General features: G+C 40.4%; 1 protein-coding gene across 16 annotated transcripts in view; it reads left to right on the forward strand.

Annotated features, from left to right (window-relative positions):
- ZNF182 (zinc finger protein 182) overlaps positions 1–19,054 on the forward strand; it is a 45,115-nt gene that overhangs the window by 17,182 nt on the left and 8,879 nt on the right. For 15 of the 16 annotated variants that reach the window (XM_035725527.1, XM_035725528.1, XM_035725526.1 and 12 more), the window contains 2 exons: positions 879–937; positions 18,852–18,978. In XM_035725527.1, coding sequence (XP_035581420.1) covers positions 923–937; positions 18,852–18,978 — 142 coding nt within the window. In that variant the 5' untranslated portion in view covers positions 879–922. Of the gene's footprint in view, positions 1–878; positions 938–14,118; positions 14,311–18,851; positions 18,979–19,054 lie in introns of those variants that run through there. The other variant, XM_035725529.1, reaches the window with a different exon arrangement.

Genomic DNA, 19,054 nt, shown 5'->3' on the forward strand with positions numbered 1-19,054 from the left:
AGGACTCACCTCAGAGCTTAGAGCTTGGGGTTTGGGGGGGGGTGGGCCAGGCTTGGTGCTGCAGGGTCTGGGCGGGGGGGGGGGGGGGGGGCGGGCATCGTCGGGCTTAAAACGTCCGGAGGATGACAGTTTTTTAAAAGTTCAGTTTTCTTGGCGTGTAACAAATACTAGCACATTTGAATTACAGATTAATTAAAAAAATAGAAGAAAATCAAAAGGAATTCATTTTATCCCCCTACATTTAAACGTCCATTCTTGGAGTTTTTGGTGTGTATTAGGGGTGTGTGTTTTTTAAACATTTCACATATAGTTTGAGATGGGTTCCTGCAGTTTTATAACCTACCTTTTTTTTCATTTAGAAGTTTTACTGTGATTCAGCTTAATTTATTCTGTGACATTTTAAAAACTTTTAATTTAGGTATATGTACAGAAGAGTACACAGATACTAAAGCACACAGTTCCATACAACAGTGTCTTTAATAGCTATATAGGATTTCACCCCTTGTATTTCCTTATTAGTCTCTTATTTTGAGTCATATAGGATTAACTTTGGCATTCATAAAGTCAGTGCTGAGATGAAGGTACTTATAGAGGAATTGTGATATATTAGAATAATTTCATTAAAGAAAATACCTGGAAATACAATTTCTGGGTCAGTACACAAGTATATATAGAAAAAAAGAAACTTTTTGTGTTAGATGGTCAGGGGAGGAAAAGAGTCAAGAATACACAGGTGGTTGTTAAAACCGCATGGTTGCCCAAACTTCCACAGGGTGGCCTCATGCCCAGCTCATGTGAGGGGATTCCTAGGCAGATAATTCTGGGCAGATATGCCTGATGGGTTCTCTCATATGCTGTACCCTTCTCCATTCTTCCAGCTCGGGCTTCACACATCTCTGCCTTTTCCGAAGAAGAGCAGGAAATGGCCAAACCCCAGGTAAGTATGTAGTCTGTTCCTTCCTCTTTTTTTTTTTTTTTGGTACCATGGATGTGATGAGCTATGTAGGAATTTCTGACATAAGATAGGAAATCATTTGTAAATAAGCATTAGAATCAGGGTGAATGAGAGACAGCAGCAAGGCCAGGTTAGAGTGTAGACATGCGGAGGACTTAGGGTGTGACAGATACTAATGTTGACTTACAGATTTCTCTTCGAGCCTCTGGCTGCCAGAGGGAAACTTAATTAGGAAGCTGGCTCACCTTACTCATCAGGAGAGAGCACACCAAGTCCTCAGGGAAGTAAAGGTTTCCTGGAATTGCCTTCCATGGCATTTCTTTTCTGAGTCTTCATGTGGATGGTGGAATTGCCTTCCATGGCATTTCTTTTCTGAGTCTTCATGTGGATGGTGGAATTGTCTTCAACCACAGCCTGGTTTCCTGCCAGTATTTCTTAGAGCATTCTTCAGTGAGCTGGAGACATAATGTCAAGGTGTAATTTGGGAATCAAATGTCTTAGGGAACTTGAAATTTTTCTTGAAATCATTTTTCCGAAGTAATTTTATCAGTCCAGCTTTGGATTCTCATTTGGCCAAGAGACAGAGTCCTGCAGATGCTCACAGCCAACCATCTTTTTTCTTCCACTAAAAAAATGGTTTTTTAAATTAGTGTGTAAGAATACTGATTTTGTTGTTGTCCAGTACCATAAATGTGAACACATTTGGCATTGTTAAGGTCAGTGCTGAGATGAAGGCATTTCACGAATACAGATGCGTGTAACTAATCTATAGGATAGAGAATAGTTTCATCAGGCCAAAATAATGCCTTATGTTACCCCTTTATGGTTCTGTCCTTCCCCACCTGTAACCTCAGGCAACCACAGATCTGTTCTGTGTCACTACAGTTTTATCATATAAAAGGAATCATGTGGTATGTAACCTTTAAAAAAAAAAAAACGTTCTTTTGAGATAATCGATTGACGTGCAATTATATAAAATAATACAGAGAGATCCTGTGTATCCTTTACCTGTTTCCCCCAGTAGTACATCTTACAAAGCTATAGGATAATGTCATGACCAGGATGTTGACTTTGCTGTGGTCAAGACATAGCTCCAAAAAAAAAAAGACTCAGCTCCAGCATTGCAGAGATCCCTTATGTTACCTTTTTAGAGCCAGATCCATCCGTTTTCTCCAGTCCTCCCCTTCTTAGACTCCTAGGAATTACCATTCTCCATTTCTAGAATTTTGTCATTTCAAGAATGTGATAAAAATCAAATCATATAGTATGTGACCTTCTGAAACTGGGGATATTTTTGACTCAGTATAATTCCCTGGAGATTCAGACGAGCTGTGTGTGTCAGTTCTTTTTATTGCTGGGTGGTATTCCATGGTATTGATGTACCACAGCTTATCTATCCATTCTCCTGTTGAAAAGACATTGGAATTATTTCCAGTTTTTGGCAATTATGAGTAAAACTACTTTAAACCTTCATACACAGGTTTTTGTGTCAACATAGGTTTTCATTTCTCTAGAATAAATATTGGATTGCTGGATCATATGGTAAGTGTATGTTTACCTTTTTAAGAATCTGCCAGATTGTTTTCCAGAATGGTTGAATCATTTTTCATTTCCACCAGCAATGTATAAGAATTCCAGTTGCTTCACATTTTTGTCAGCACTTGGTATTGTCAGTATTTTTAATTTTAGTCATTCTAGCAGTATAGTTGGTATCTCATCATGGCTTTAATTTGGGTTTCATGAATAGCTAATGATGTTTAAGATCTTTAGATATGCTTATTTACTTTTTGTGTATCCTTTTTGATGAAGTGTTCAATCAACTCTTCTGCCCATTTAAAATTGGATTGTTTTCTCCCTAGTGAGCTTTGAGAGTTATTTATATAGTCTGTGTGCAAGTCCTTTGTCAGATACATAGTTTGTGTGGTTTGTCTTTTTATTCTCTTAACAGTGTTGTTCACAGAGCAAGAATTTTTAATTTTGAAAATGTCCAATTTATGAATTATTTCCTTTATGGATGGTGATTTCGGTGTCATATTTAAGAACTCTTTGCTGGATCCTGTGTCATGATTTTTTTTTCCTTTCTGTAAGTTTCATAGTTTTAGGTTTTACATTTAGACCTATGATCTCTTTTGTGTTAATTTGTATATAAGGGGTGAGGATTAGGTTGAGGGTTATTATTTTGCATATGGAATTCCATTTGTTCCAACCCCATTTGTTGAAAGGATCATTTTTCTCTTTTGAATTGCTTTTGCAGGTTTGTCATAAATCAGTCGGCATATTTGTGGATCTATTTCTGGACTCTCCTCTGTTCTATTGATCTATATACCTAAGCCTCTGCCAGTACCATGCTTTTTTTTTTTATGCTTCTGTTTAAATTCCAGTTAGCTAACATATAGCTGTTTTCATAATTTGGCTATTATAGATAATGCTGCTATAAACATTGGGGTGCATGTTGTTTCTTACGTTGTTGATCGTAACAGTTCAGACAGGTGTGAGGTGGTATCATCATGGTTTTGATTTGTATTTTCCTGATGATGAGTGATGTTGAGCATCTTTTCATGTGTCTGTTGGCCATCTGGATGCCTTCTTTGGAAAAATGTCTATTCATGTCTTCTGCCCATTTTTAATTTTTTTTAAAGATGTATTTATTTTCATGCTTTACAGATGTTTCATTTGCTAAAGCTGATGTCACTGCAAGCTGCTTTTCCACTTTAAGTAAAACATTCAAATTGTTGCCAGGTTTTGCTGGTGACACAGGGTTCGTAGTGACCCCTGCACATTGTTTAAAAATTAGGATTGTACTGCACTGGGACACTCAGGTCCATTTGCAGTTTCAGGAATCTTTTCTTTACTTACTTCAGTTGGTATTCTGGGAAAAAATTGGAAAGTTTTTGTTTGTATTTTATTGTAGTTTGTAATAAATCTAATTTTTAATATAGACATTTTAACAATATTTGCTCTTCCAATCCATGAGCACAGAATGTCTTTCCATTTCTTTTTTCAAGATTTTACTTAATTTATTTTGAGAGAGAGAGAGGGCGCCTGGGTGGCACAGTTGGTTAAATGACTGCCTTCAGCTCAGGTCATGATCCCGGGTCCTGGGATAGAGTCCCACATTGGGCTCCGCCTGCTGTGCGGGGAGCCTGCTTCTCCCTCTCCCTCTGCCTGCCGCTCCCCCTGCTTGTGTGCGCGCTCTCTCTCTCTCTCTCTCTCTGTCAAATAAATAAATAAATAAATAATCTTAAAAAAAAAAGAAGGGGGAGAGAAGGAGAGAGAATGAGTCGGGGGAGAGGGAGAGAGAGAATCTGAAGCAGACTCCATGCTGAGCCTGAAGCCTGATGTGGGGCTTGATATCACCACCTTGAGATCATGACATGAGCTGAAATCAAGAGTCTGATGCTTAGCCGACTGAGCCACCCAGGCACCCCTGTCTTTCCATTTCTTTGTGTCATCTTCAATTTCTTTTATTAGTGTTTTAGTTTTCAGAGTACAGATCTTTCATCTCTTTGGCTAGGTTTATTCCTAGGTATCTTACTGGTTTTGGTGCAATTGTAAATGGGATTGATTTTTTTTTTAAAGATTTTATTTATTTGAGAGAGAGAGAATGCAGGAGAGTATAAGCAGTAGAGAGGGAGAAGTAGGCTGCCCATCGAGCAGGGAGCCTGATGTGGGGTTTGATCCCAGGACCCTGGGATCATGACCTGGGCTGAAGGTAGATGCTTAACTGACTGAGCCACCCAGGTGCCCCTGGGATTGATTCCTTAATTTTTCTTTCTGCTGCTTCATTAGTGGTATATAGAAATGCAACAGATTTCTGTACATTGATTTTGTATCCTGTGATTTTACTGAATTTGTGTATCAGTTCTAGCAGTTTCTTCGTGCAGTCTTTTGGGTTTTCTTTCTTTTTTTTTTTTTAAAAGATTTTATTTATTTATTTGACCGAGAGACACAGCGAGAGCAGGAACACAAGCAGGGGGAGTGGGAGAGGGAGAAGCAGGCTTCCCGCTGAGCAGGGAGCCCGATGTGGGACTCGATCCCAGGACCCTGGGATCATCTGTGTACAGTATCATGTCATCTGCAAATAGTGAAAATTTTAGTTTTTACTTGCCTATTTGGATACTTTTATTTCTTTTCATTCTCTGATTGTGGTGGCTAGGACTTCCAGTACTCAGGTAAATAAAGTACTCAGAGAGTGGACGTCTCTGTCTTGTTCCTGACTGTAAAGGAGAAGCACTCAGTTTTTCCCCATTGAGTATGATGCTAGCTGTGGGTTTGTCATAGATGGCCTTTATTATGTTGAAGTATGTTCCCTCTAAACCTGCTTTGTTGAGGGTTTTTATCGTGAATGGATGTTGTACTTTGTCAGATGCTTTTTCTGCATCTATTGAAATGATCGTATGGTTCTATGATGTATCACATTGATTTGTGAATATTGAACCACCCTTGCAACCCAGGAATAAATCCCACTTGATCGTAGTGAATGATTTTTTTAATGTATTGTTAGATTTGGTTTGCTAGTATTTTATTGAGAATTTTTGCATCCATGTTTGTCAGGGATATTGGCCTGTAGTTCTCTTTTTTAGTGGTGTTTTTTTATCTGATTTTGGTATCAGGGTAATGCTGCCTTCCTAGAATGAATGTGGAAGTTTTCCTTCTTTTTCTGTTTTTTGGAATAGTTTGAGAAGAATAGGTATTAACTCTTCTTTAAATGTTTGGTAGAGGGCGCCTGGGTGGCTCAGTCGGTTGAGCATCTGCCTTCGGCTCGGGTCATGATCCTGGGGTCCTGGGATCGAGTCCCGCGTCGGGCTCCTTGCTCTGGGGGGAGCCTGCTTCTCCATCTCCTCCCCACTTGTGCTCTCTCTCACTATCTCTGTCTCTGTCTCTCAAATGAATAAATAAAATCTAAAAAGAAAAAAAGTTTAAATGTTTGGTAGAATTTGCCTATGAAGCCATCTGGCCCTGGACTTCATAGTATATGTGCTGCTGAAGTGAGCACTCTGGACTTTTGTTTGTTGGGAGTTTTTTGATTACGGATTCAATTTCCTTGCTGGTGTTGGGTCTGTTCAACTTTTCTATTTCCTCCTGTTTCAGCTTTGGTAGCTTATATGTTTGTAGGAATTTATCCATTTCTTCTAGGTTGTCCAATTTGTTAGCATATAGTTTTTCATAATGTTCTCTTATAATTGTATTTCTGTGATGTTGGTTGTGATCTCTTTAATTCATGATTTTATCTATTTGGGTCCTTTCTCTTTTCTTTTTGATAAGTTTGGCTAGAGGTTTATCAATTTTATTAATTTTTTTAAAAGATTTTATTTAGGAGAGAGAGAGCGAGCGAGCATGAGCAGGTGGAGGGGCAGAGGGAGAAGCAGACTCCGCATCGCAGGGCTTGACCCCAGGACCCTGAGATCATGACCTGACCTGAAGGCAGACACTTAACCGACTGAGCCCCCCAGGCGCCCCTCAATTTTATTAATTTTTTCGAAGAACCAGCTCCTGATTTCATTGATCTGTTCTATTGTTTTGTTAAATTTCTCTGTCATTCTATTTCTCCTCTAATCATTATTTCCTTTCTGCTGGCTTTGGGCTTCATTTGTTTTTTACCTAGTTCCTTTAGGTGTAAGGTTGGGTTGTTTATTTGAGATTTTCTTCTTGCTTCTTGAGGTAGGCTTGTATTGGTATATACTTCCCTCTTAGGTCTGCTTTTGCTGCATCCCAAAGGTTTTGGACCATTGTGTTTTAATTTTTATTTGTTCCGCGTATTTTTTTTTTTATTTCTTTGATTTCCTGGTTGACACATTCATTGTTCAGTAGCATATTGTTGAACCTCCATGTGTTTGCAGTCTTTCCAGATTTTTTTCTTGGGGTTGACTTCAAGTTTCATAATGTTGCAGTCAGAGAAGGTGCATGGTATGACTTCAGTCTTTTTGTATTTATTGAGACCTGTTTTGTGATGTAATCTGTGATCTATTCTGGAGAATGTCCCATGCGCACTTGAAAAGAATGTGTATTCTGCTGTTTTAGGATGGAATGTTCTGAATATATCTGTAAGTCCGTCTGGTCCAGTGTGTCATTCAAAGCTGTCGTTTCCTTGTTTATTTTCTGTCCCTTGATGTAAGTGGGGTGTTAATATCCTCTACTATTGTATTGTTATCAATTCGTTTTTTATGTTTGTTATTGTTTTTTTTTTTTTAACCAAAGACACTTTGTTACCTCTTACAGTTAATAGTCAAGAACAAATAATAATAACAACAAATAAAAGTAACTTGCAAGGGGGCGCCTGGGTGGCTCAGCTCCTTGGGAGCCTGCTTCTCCCTCAGCCTCCCCCCCCCGTCTCTCATGAATAAATAAGTAGTCTTTAAATAAATAAATAAATAAATAAATATCTTAAAAAAAAAAGTAACTTGCAAGGGGGCCAGACATTAGACATAAACAAGGACACTATTAACATTAAAGAAAGCACGTGTTATTAATTGTTTTATATATTTGGGTGCTTCCAGGTTGGGTGCATAAATACTTTCAATTATAATATCTTGTTGGATTGTCCCCTTTATTATGATATAGTGCGCTTCTTCAGTCTCTTGTTACAGTCTTTGTTTTAAAGTCTAGTTTGTCCAGTATAAGTAGTTACTCTGGCTTTCTTTTGACATCCATTTGCATGATAAATTTTTCTCTATCCCTTCACTTTCAATCTGTAGATGTCTTTAGATCTAATCTCTTGTATGGGGTGCCTGATTAGCTCAGACAGTAGCCATGTGACTCTTGATCTCGGGGTTGTGAGTTCGAGCCCCACACTGGGTGTAGAGATTACTTAAAAAAATAAAAAGTGAAATAAAATGAATCTTTTGTAGGCAGCATATAGATGGATCTTGTTTTCTTTTATCCATTCTGACACCCTATGTCTTTTGATTGGAGCATTTAGTCCATTTACATTCAGAGCAATTATTGATAGATATGCATTTATTGCCATTTTATTTCCTGTTTCTGGAGAGTTTCTCTGTTCCTTTCTTGTCTTTGTCACTTTTGGTCTTTCCTTTCCACTCAAAAAGTTCCCTTTAATATTTCTTGCAGGGCTGGTTTAGTGGTTACATACTCCTTTATTTTTTGTTTGTCTGGGAAACTTGTTATCTCGCCTATTCTGAATGTTAGCCTTGCTGGATAGATTCTTGGCTGCAGATTTTTCCAGTCAGCACTTTGAATATATCATGCCACTCCTTGTTGGCTTTCCAGGTTTCTGTTGATAAATCTGCAGCTAGCCTTATGGGTCTTACCTTGTATGTTAAGGACTAATTTTTTTTTAAGATTCTATTTATTTTTTTGTCAGCGCACAAGCAGGGGGAGCGGCAGAGAGAGGGAGAAGCAGGTTCCCCGCTGAGCAAGGAGCCTGATGTGGGACTCGATCCCAGACCCTGGGATCATGACCTGAGCCAAAGGCAGATGTTTGACCAACCGAGCCACCCAGGCAACCCAAGGACTAAATTTTTTAAGATTTTATTTTTTAAATTATCTCTATACCCAGCGTGGGGCTCAAACCCACAATCCTGGGATAAAGAGTCACATGCTGTACTGATTGAGCCAGCTGGGTGCCAATAAGGACTTCTTTTGTTTTACTGCTTTTTAGATTTTTTTTCTGTATCAGTATATTTTGCAAATTTAATTACAATATGTCTTCGTGTTGGCCTGCTTTTGTTGATTTTCATGGGAGTTCTCTGTGCTTTGTGGATCTAGATGTCTGTTTCCATCCCCAGATTAGGGAAGTTTTCAGCTATTATTTCTTCAAATAAATTTTCTGCCCCCCCTTTCTCTCTCTCCTTCTTCTGGGACTCCTACAATATGAATGTTATTACGTTTGGTGGAGTCACTGAGTTTACTAAGTCCGTTCTTATGTTGCATAATTCTTCTCTTTTCTTCATCTTCATTACATACTTTCCATTACTTTGTCTTCTAGGTCACTAGTTCATTCCTCTGCTTCTTCTAGCCTGCTGTTGTTACATCAGGTGTGTTTCTAATCTTGTTTATTGCGCTCTTCATCTCTGGTCAGTTTTTTTTTTTTTTTAAAGTAGACCTCCCCCCCCCCAAAATGGGGCTTGAATTCATGACCCTGAGATCAAGACCTGAGGTGAGAGTCAAACCGAAGGCAGACGCTTAACCTTCTGAGCCACCCAGGCGCCCCTGATTGATTCTTTTTTAACTTTTTTCTCTCTTTGGAAAGCGTCTCACTGATGTCTTCTATTCTTTTATCAAGCCCAGTGTGTATCTTTATTATCGTGGCTTTAAATTCTCCATCAGGCATGTTACTTATATCTGTTTTGGTTAGATCTCTGGCCATGGCCTTGTTCTTTCATTTGGGATAATTTCCTTTGTCTCCACATTTTATCTAAGTCTCTGCCTTTTTCTGTGCAGTAGAGAAGCCATTTATGTCTCCTGTTTCTGAAAGTAATGGCCTTATGAAGAGGCCATGGAGTGCCCAGGCCCTGGCACTTCATGGAGTGTCTCCAGTGTGTGCTGCTTGAGCTCTGCTGTTGTGTTCTGGCTGCTCTGTCCTGCAGGCCAGTCATCTGTGGAGGCTCTCCTTGCCTGCTGTGGGCAGTGTTTGGTCCCTGGCCTGAAATGTGGCAAGTTTGAACTAGGTGTGCTCTGGTCCGCTTGTTAAATGAGACCTCTCACCAACTTCATTGAAACTGAGGCCCTGCAGAAAAAACTCCCTGGTTAGGAGTTGTGGTGTGGACAGGGGTTTATGCTGGTCTCTGGGGGAGGAGCTTGCCATGCTGGGACTGAGGCAAGCATGACTGAGAAGGGCAGTTCCACCTGCCTGCAGGGGTGTGGGGCTTGGTGTAAGCAAGTCAGGTAGCTAGCATCAGCGTATACTGCTTGCCACAGATGGCTCTGTGTATGCTGAGGGGTGGGGAATCGAAATGGCGCTGGCCAGCTTCTTTGTTCCCAGGGAGGTGTCTCCATGAGTGCTGCCTCTCAGGCATGCACTCCAAGAAGAGTGAATAATCTCCCTACCGTGTTCCCCAGGCGTTGAGCTTATTTTTGTATATGGTGTATGAAAGTGGTCCAGTTTCATTCTTTTGCATGTAGCTGCCCATTGTGCATGTAGCACCCATTTATTTAAGAGACTGTCTTTTCTCCATTGTTAGATTCTTGCCTCCTTTGTTCTAGAGTAATTGACCATATAAGCATAGGTTTATTTCTGGGTTCTCTAGTTTGGTCCATTGATCTGTGTGTCCGTTTTTTCCTAGTACCATACTGTTTTGATTACTATATCTTTGTAGTATAGTTTAAAATCAGGGAGCATGATACCTAGCTTTGTTCTTTCTCAAGATTGCTTTGTCTATTGGAGATGTTTTGTGGTTCCATATAAATTTTAGGATCATTTGTTACAGTTCTGTGAAAAATGCCCTTGGTATTTTGACAGGGATTGCATTAAATCTATAGATTGCTTTAGCTACAGCATGTTAACAATATTATTTCTTTCAATCTGTGAGCATGGTATCTTTCCATTTATTTCATCTTCAGTTTCTTTCATCTGTGGCTCATGGTTTTCAGAATACATGTCTTTCATGTCCTTGGTTAAATTTACTCCTCGGTGTTTTAGGGTTTTTTTTGATGCACTTGTAAATCTGATTATCTTAATATCTCTTTCGATGGGGGCGCCTGGGTGGCTCAGTCGTCAAGCGTCTGCCTTTGGCTCAGGTCACGATCCCAGAGTCCTGGGATCGAGCCCCGCATCGGGCTCCCTGCTCCACGGGAGGCCTGCTTCTCCCTCTCCCCTTCCCCCTGCTTGTGTTCCCTCTCCTGCTGTCTGTCTCTGTGTCAAATAAATAAATAAAATCTTAAAAAAAAAGAAAATATCTCTTTCAATAGTTTGGTATTAGTGTATAGAAACACAACAGATTTCTGTATATAAATTTTGTGTCCTGCAACTTTACTGAATTTATTCTAATGATTTTTTGGTGGAGTCTTCAAGGTTTTTTTATATAATATGTTATCTGCAAATAGTGACAGTTTTACTTCTTCCCATTTAGTTCCTTTATTTCTTTTTTTTTTTTCTGCATAATTACTGTGGCTAGGCCTTCCAGTACTATGTTGAATAAAAGTGGTGAGTGGACATCCTTATGTTGTCTCTGATCTTAGAGGAAAGGCTTTCTTTCACCTTTTCACTGTTGAGTATTATATTAGGTATGGGCTTGTCATATATGGCCTTTATTGTGTTGCGATACCTTCTCTGTATACCCAGTTTGTTGAGAGTTTTTATCACAAATGAATGTTGAATTTTGTCAAATGCTTTTTTTGGTGTATCACATGGATCAATTTATAGATGTTAAACCATTCTTGTATGCCTGGAATTAATCTCACTTGGTCATGGGGTATGATCCTTTTATTGAATTCGGTTTGCTAATATTTAGTTGAGGACTTTTGCGTCTATGTTCATCATGGATATTGGTCTGTAATTTTTTGTAGTGTCTTTGGTTTTGGTATCCAGGTAATGCTGGCTTTGTATAATGAGTGTGGAAGTGTTCCTTCCTCTTCAAGGGTTGGAATAATTTGAGAAGGCCAACTTGACCTGGACTTTTGTTTGTTGGGAGTTTTAAAAAAATTTTTTTAAAGATTTTATTTATTCATTTGAGACACATACAGAGAGAGAGAGAGAGCATGAGCGGGGAGAGAGGCAGAGGGAGAGGGAGAAGCAGGCTCCCCACTGAGCAAGGAGCCCGACGTGGGGCTCGATCCCAGGACCCCGGGATAATGACCTGAGCCAAAGGCAGACGCTTAACCGACTGAGCCACCCAGGTGCCCTTGATTCGTTTCATTATTAGTAATCAGTCTTCAGATTTTCTAATTCTTCATGATTCAGTGTTGGAAGATATTGTTTCTAGGAGTTTATCCATTTTTTTCTAGGTTGTCTGATTTGTTGGTGTATAATTGTTGATAGTATTCTCTTACAGTCCTTTGTTATTTCTGTGGTATCAGTTATAACTTCTCATTTGTTTCTGATTTTATTTGGGCTCTGTCTCTTCTTGAGTCTGGCTAGAAGTTTGTTGATTTTGTTTATCTTTACAAAGAACCAGCTCTTAGTTTCATTGATGTTTTCTATTGTGCTTTTAGTCTCTATTTATTTCCATTCTGATCTTCATTCTTTCCTTTTTTCTACTAACTTTGGGCTTTGTTCTTATTTCCTTGAATGTTAAGACAGATTGCTTATTTGATGTTTTTCTTGTTTCCTGAGGTAGGCCTATATTGCTATGAACTTCTCTCTCTTAGAACTGCTTTTCCTGTGTCCGAAAGATTTTGGTCCATTGTGTTTCCATTTTCATTTGTGTCATGTTATCTTTTTTTTTTAAAGATTTTTATTTATTTTAGAGAGCGAGAGAGAGTGCATGCCCATGTGTAAGTGGGGGGAGGGGCAGGGAGAGGGAGAGGGAGAGAATCCCAAGCAGATTCCACGCTGAGCACAGAGCTCGACTTGGGGCCCAGTCTCAAGACCCTGAGATCATGACCTGAGCTGAAACCAAGAGTTGGATGCTTAACCGACTGAGCCACCCAGGCACCCCTCATGTTATCTTTTGATTTCTTGATTGGTTATTTAATAGCATGTTGTTTAGTCTCCATATGTTTGTGTTTTTCCAGTTGGGTCTTGTAATTGGTTTTTAGTTTCATACCACTGTGGTGGAAAAGATGCTTGATATGATTTCAGTCTTCCTAAATTTGTTAAGACTTGTTTTGTGATCTAACATGTGGTCCATCCTGGAGAGTGTTCCCTGAGCCCTCAAGAATATGTATTCTCCTGTTTTTGGATGGGGTGTTACGTATCTGTCTATTAGATCCATCTAGTGTAATGTATTTTAAGGCCAATGTTTTCTTACTGATTTTCTGTCTGGATGATCTATCCATTGATTTAAGTGAGAGGTTATCGTCCCCTACTATTACTGTATTGCTGTCTATTTCTCTATTTATTTCTGTTAATGTTTGTTATATGTATTTAGGCACCCCTATGTTCAGTGCATAGATATTTACAAATGTCATATCCTCTTGTTGGATAGACCCCTTTATCATTGTGTAGTACCCTTCTTTGTCTTTTGTTATGGTCTTTGTTTTAAAGTCTAATTTGTCTGATACAAGTATTGTTATATTGCTTTTTTTAAAAATACAAATTAGTGCCTTTTCTTCTTAGCTTAGAGAAGTCCCTTTAACATTTCTTGTAAGGCCAGTTTAGTGGTGATGAGCTCTGTTAGATTTTGCTTATCTGAAAAACTCTTACTCTCTCCTTCAATTCTGAATGGTAACCTTTGTGGGTAGAGAATTCCTGGTTAGCAGTTTTTCCCTTTCAGCACTTTGAATATGTCATCCCACTCCCTTCTGGTCTGCAATGTTTCTGCTGAAAAATCTGATAGACTTCTCGGGTTTCTTTTGTACATAATACTTTGCTTTTCTCTTACTGCTTTTAAGATTTTCTCTGTATCCTTAACTTTAGCCATTGTAATTGTAATGTGTCTCGGTATGTTTTCCCTTGGGTTCATCTTATGTCGAACTCTTTGGGCTTCTTAAACCGGATGTCTGTATCCTTCTCCAGGTTAGGGAAGTTTTCAGCCATTATTTCTTCAAATAATTTTTCTGATCCTTTCTCTCTCCTACCTTCTGGAACTCTATAATGCAAATGTTATTCTGCTTAATGTTGTGCCAGTGGTCTCACAAGGTGTCCTTACTTTTTTAGTTCTTATTTTTTTCTTTGCTGCTCTTTCTGGATGTTTTCCATTGCTTCCCTGATTTGTGCTTCTATCTCATCTGTTCTGCTTTTGAACCCCTCAGGTGTGTTTTTCAGTTTAGTTATAACTTCTGTTTGGTACTTACATATTTTTTCTTTTTTTTTTCAAAAGACATTTATTTGAGAGAGTGTGTGCATGAGTCGGGGGGGAGGGGCCGAGGGAGAGAGAGAAGCAGGCTCCCCACTGAGCAGGGAACCCGACACAGGGCTCGATTCCAGGACCCTGAGATCATGACCTGAGCTGAAGGCAGACGTTTAACCTACTGAGCCCCCCAGGTACCCACATATTTTTTCTTTTTGTTGAAGTTCTTTGTTTTTGTTTTTTTTTTTTTAAGATTTTATTTATTTATTTGTGACAGAGAACACGAGCAGAGGGAGAGGGAGAGAGAGAAGCAGACTCCCCACCGAGCAGGGAGCCCGACGCTCAATCCCAGGACCCTGAGATCATGACCTGAGCTGAAGGCTGACGCTTAACCGACTGAGTCCCCCAGGCGTCCCCTCTTTTTGTTGAAGTTCTTATTGTGTTCATCCTTTCTTCTCCTGAGATCAGTGAACATCTTTACGACCATTACTTTGAATTCTTTATCGGGTAGGCTGCTAATCTCTATTTCATTAAGGTCTTTTCCTGAGGGTTTGCCTTCTTCTTTGGTTTGGAAAATATTCCTCTGTGTCCTCATTTTGCTTGTCTCTCTGTGTTTGTCTACATGTATTAGGTAAAACAGCTACCTCCCTCAGTCTTGAAGGAACAGTCTTGTGTAGGAAATGTTCCATGTGGCCCAAAAGTCTCCCTTGGCCCCCAGAGTCAGGCATTCTATGGTGTCCCTTGTGTGGGCTGCTTGTGCATGCTGGCTGTGATCGGACCACAGCTGCTGTGTGGGGAAGGCAGGGCTCAGGGCACTTGCCCGGCTCTTTTGTGGCTGGGCTGCTGCATGGGGAGAGTGGGATTCAAGCTGCTTGCCCTTCCACTGTGGCTTGGTCTCTGCATGGGGAGGGCAGGGCTCAGGGCACTTGCCCTGTATCCATTTGCAGCTTAGCCACTATGTGGGAAGGTGTGGATCAGGTCACTGACCGGGCCTGCTGGCATCTTGGCCACTGAGCAAGGCGAATGGGGCTTGGAATGTCCACCTGTCCTCCCTGTGGCTTGGACGCTGTGCAGGGTGCATGGGGTGCTAGCCCAGCCCGGTCATGGCATGGGGTGGGCAGAGCATGTCCTCTGGTGCTAGTAGGCACCAAAAATGGTGCCTGTTGGCTTCATCACCAGCAAATTAGGATGAGATTGCAAAAATGCTGTTGGCCAGCACATCCATCTCCAGATAAAGTCCTTGTAAGTTCCTGTCTCTGTGGCAGCTGCTTTAAAATTAGTGTGTGCTGGGCGCCGGGGGGCTCAGTCAGTTAAGTGTCTGCCTTCGGCTCAGGTCAGGATCCGGGGTCCTGGGATCGAGTCCGGCATCGGGCTTCTTGCTCAGCGGGGAGTCTGCTTCTCCTGCCTGCTGCTTCCCCTCCTTCTGCTCTCTTTCTCTCTGACAAATAAATATATAAAATCTTAAAAAAAAAATAACAACTAGACTTATGATTGATAACATTATACCAAGATATATCAGAGTTTTAGAAATTTAATAGAATTTCTGGGACACTTACATTTATATAAATATAACATATATTTGGGACACCTGGGTGGCTCAGTCAGTTGGGCATTTGCCTGCAACTCAGGTCATGATCCCGGGGTCCTGGGATCCAGCCCCGCATTGGGCTCCCTGCTCTGCGGGGAGTCTGCTTCTCCTTCTGCCTGCCGTTTCCCCTGCTTGTGCTCTCTTTTTCTCTGACAAATAAATAAGGAAAAAAAATTAGCGTCTCTCTCTTCTTTGTTGTCTAGGCACTTTTCAGTCTGTTGCTTCTGCACTGGATATCAGGGTGAGTAGGTTTCGCGCGAGAGCCCTTTAAGAATGGGAGCTCTAGGGGCGTCTGCCTCCGGCTCAGGTCATGATCCCAGGGTCCTGGGATGGAGCCCCGCATGGAGCTCCCTGCTCCGCGGGAAGCCTGCTTCTCCCTCTCCCACTCCCCCTGCTTGTGTTCCCTCTCTCAGTGTATCTCTCTCTGTCAAATAAATAAAATCTTAAAAAAAAAAAAACAAAAGAATGGGAACTCTATGTTCCCTACATTCTATGATTCTCCTGGTCTTGATCCCCATTGATTTTCAAAACCAAACATTTTGTGGGCTTTCTGGTGCGGGCCCCCAGGGTCAGAGGTTGCTGATGTGGGACACAGTCCTTTTACTCTTTGAGTAGAGTTCCATATTTTTGTGACCTCTTCCAGTTGTGGGGGGTCACCACTCGTGGGGTCCCACAGGAGGTTCTGTCACTGCCTCTCCTGCCTTCTCGTTGTGTCTCTTTGCCTTTTGTTGTGGAGGCGCTGCTGTTCCATCTAGTTCTCAGGTCCTTTTTGGAGGAAAGTTATTCTATATAGAGCTGTAAGTTTGTTTTGTCCATGGAAGGAGGTGATTTCCTGGTCTTCCCACAGGGCCGTCTCGAACTCCCATTGTGGTTTTAATTTGCAATTTCTTCATGACTAAGATGTTAAATATCTTTCCATGTGCTTATTTTTCATTTGTATATCTTCTTTGGTTTAATATCTTTCTTTTGCCTTTTTTTTTTTTTTTTAGTTTTGAGAGTTCTTTATATAGTCTCAGTACAATTTTTTTTTTTTTTGCCAGAATATGATTTGTAAATATTTTTTTTCATTCTGTGGCTTTTTCTTCTCTTAAGACGGTCTTTTGAATTTTGCTGTCCCATCTAAGAAATACTTGACTAACCGAAGGTTAAAAGATTTTCTCCTGTGTGTGTGTGTGTTTAAGTAGGCTCCACACCCAGCGTGGAGCCCAGCACACAGGGCTTGACCTTATGACCCTGAGATCAAGACCTGAGCTGAGATCAAGAGTTGGACGCTTAACTGACTGAGCCACCCAGGCGCCCCTCCTGTATTTTCTTCTAGAAATTTTATAGGTTTAGATTTTACATTTAGGTCTGCGATCTGTTTTGAGGTTTGAGTTTTATACATGTGGGAGGTATTTGCTGGAGTTGTTTTTGCATATGTAGATCCAATTGTTCCAGCATCGTTTGTTGACATGGGAACTCCCATTTTCCCTTGAACTGCCTTTGTACTTTTGGCGAAAGTAATTTTCAAGTATAAAGGTCAAGATTAGAACAGGGCGAGGACCTCGGAACCCCCACTCTTGCCCTCTCTTTGTGTTGTTGAGGGACATCTGCATTTTTTCCACAATTTAGTTTTAGAAGTAGTGCTTCTGTGAACATCCTGTACTTGTTTTCTAGAGCATATATGCATGATTTTCTTTAAGCTGTGTACCTAGAAGTAGAATTGCTGCGTCATAATGTATGCAAATCATTAACTTTAGTAAACACTGTCAATTTCCCCAAGCGACTCTGCCAGTATATATTCCTGCTAAGTGTGAGAGTTCTCATTTCACCACAATCTTATGATATTTTAGTCTGCTTCATTATAACCTTTTTAGTGGGGGCATAGGAGTGTCTCAGCATGGCTTAAATTTTCATTTACCTGAGTGCTGATTGGTACATTTTCTTATACTCATAGGCCATTTGGGTTTTGTTTTTAGTGAAGTACATATTCACATCTCTTCTCTGTTTTTTGGTGTTGTTTGTGTGTTTCTTATTGATTTGCAGGGGTTTTATATTTTCCAGATAAGATCCCTTTATCACTTTTGATTGTTGCAGATAATCTCCCCATTTAAGGCTTGCCTTTTTACTGTTCTACTTTTATTTTTTTGTTTTTATTAAATTCCAGTTAGTTAAGATACAGTGTATTACTAGTTTCAGGCATACAATAGAGTGACTCAACACTTGGCGTACAACACCCGCTGCTCATCACAAGTGCTCTCCTTAAAACCATCACCTGTTTCACTCATCCCCCCACCCCCCCCCCCCCCGGTAACCAGCAGTTTGGTCCCTGTAGTCAAGAGTCTGTTTCTTGGCTTGCCTCTCTCGCTCTTTTGTTTTCCTCTTTCCTCATTCATTTTGTTTTTTAAATTCCACATACGAGTGAAATCATATGGTATTTATTTTTCTTTGACAGACTTATTCCACTTAGCATAATACTTTCTAGCTCCATCCACGTTGCAAATGGCAAGATTTCATTCTTTGTTATGGCGGAATACTAGTCCATTGTAGATCTGGACCGCATCTTCTTTATCCATTCATCAGTCGATGGACATTTGGGCTCTTTCCATAATTTGGCTATTGTTGATAATGCTGCAGTAAACATCGGGGTGCATGTACCCCTTCAAATCAGTATCTTTGAATCCTTTGGGTAAATAGTAGTGCAGTTGCTGGATTGTAGGGTAGCTCTATTTTACAGTTTCTGAGGAACCTCCATACTGTTTCCCAGAGTGGCTGTACCAGTTTGCATTCCCACCGCCCTTTCTCCACATCCTCGCCAACACCTGTTGTTTCTTGTGTTGTTGATTTTAGCCATTCTGACAGGTGTGAGGTGGTAACTCTCTCATTGTGGTTTTGATTTGTATTTCCCTGACTGTTGTATTTTTTATAAATCTTTTCCTTCATGAGTAGTGCTTTTCACATCTTATTTTAGAATTCTTTCCCTACACCAAGACTATGAAAACATTTTCCTGTACTGTTTTCTAGGCACCTTATTGTGTTATCTTTCACATTAGATTTACAATTTCTCTGTAGCTCATTTTTGTGTGTGGTGAGTTAGTGGCTAAATTCTACCCCCTATGGATATCCAGTAATCCATCCACATTTATTTGAAAAGATCATCCTCTCCCCACTGCCTCGCAGTGTCAACTTTGTCATAACTCAGGTGTCCATATGGCATTTGGATTCTCTTTTTAGTCCTACTGGACTATTTGTCTATCCTTGTGCAAATACCACATTGTCTTACATATATTCTGTACACTTATGGAATATTCCATGTACTTGATGGAATAGTTTTTCTGCCATGGTTTGTGATTTTCCAACAAGGTAGGCATCCTGTATTAAGTCATCATCACGAACTGGGAACCCAATCAGCAGTTCCCTACATTTCATCCTCATCACCGAGTGGTCAGTATTTTAGAGTAAAAGGAATGTGCAATTACAGGGACTCGTGACATTCGGGGATGTGGTTGTGGATTTCACCCCAGAGGAGTGGCAGTACCTGAACCCTCCACAGAAGACTCTGTACAGAGAAGTGATGCTGGAGACCTACAGCAACCTGGTCTCTGTGGGTAAGAATGGCTTCCTCAGGTAATTTTGCTGCTTGTGATTATTGTGTCTGATAGAGGGCCTTTCCTTTCTCGGTTT

Source organism: Zalophus californianus, chromosome X (genome assembly GCF_009762305.2).
Source record: "Zalophus californianus isolate mZalCal1 chromosome X, mZalCal1.pri.v2, whole genome shotgun sequence".
NCBI lineage: Eukaryota > Metazoa > Chordata > Mammalia > Carnivora > Otariidae > Zalophus > Zalophus californianus.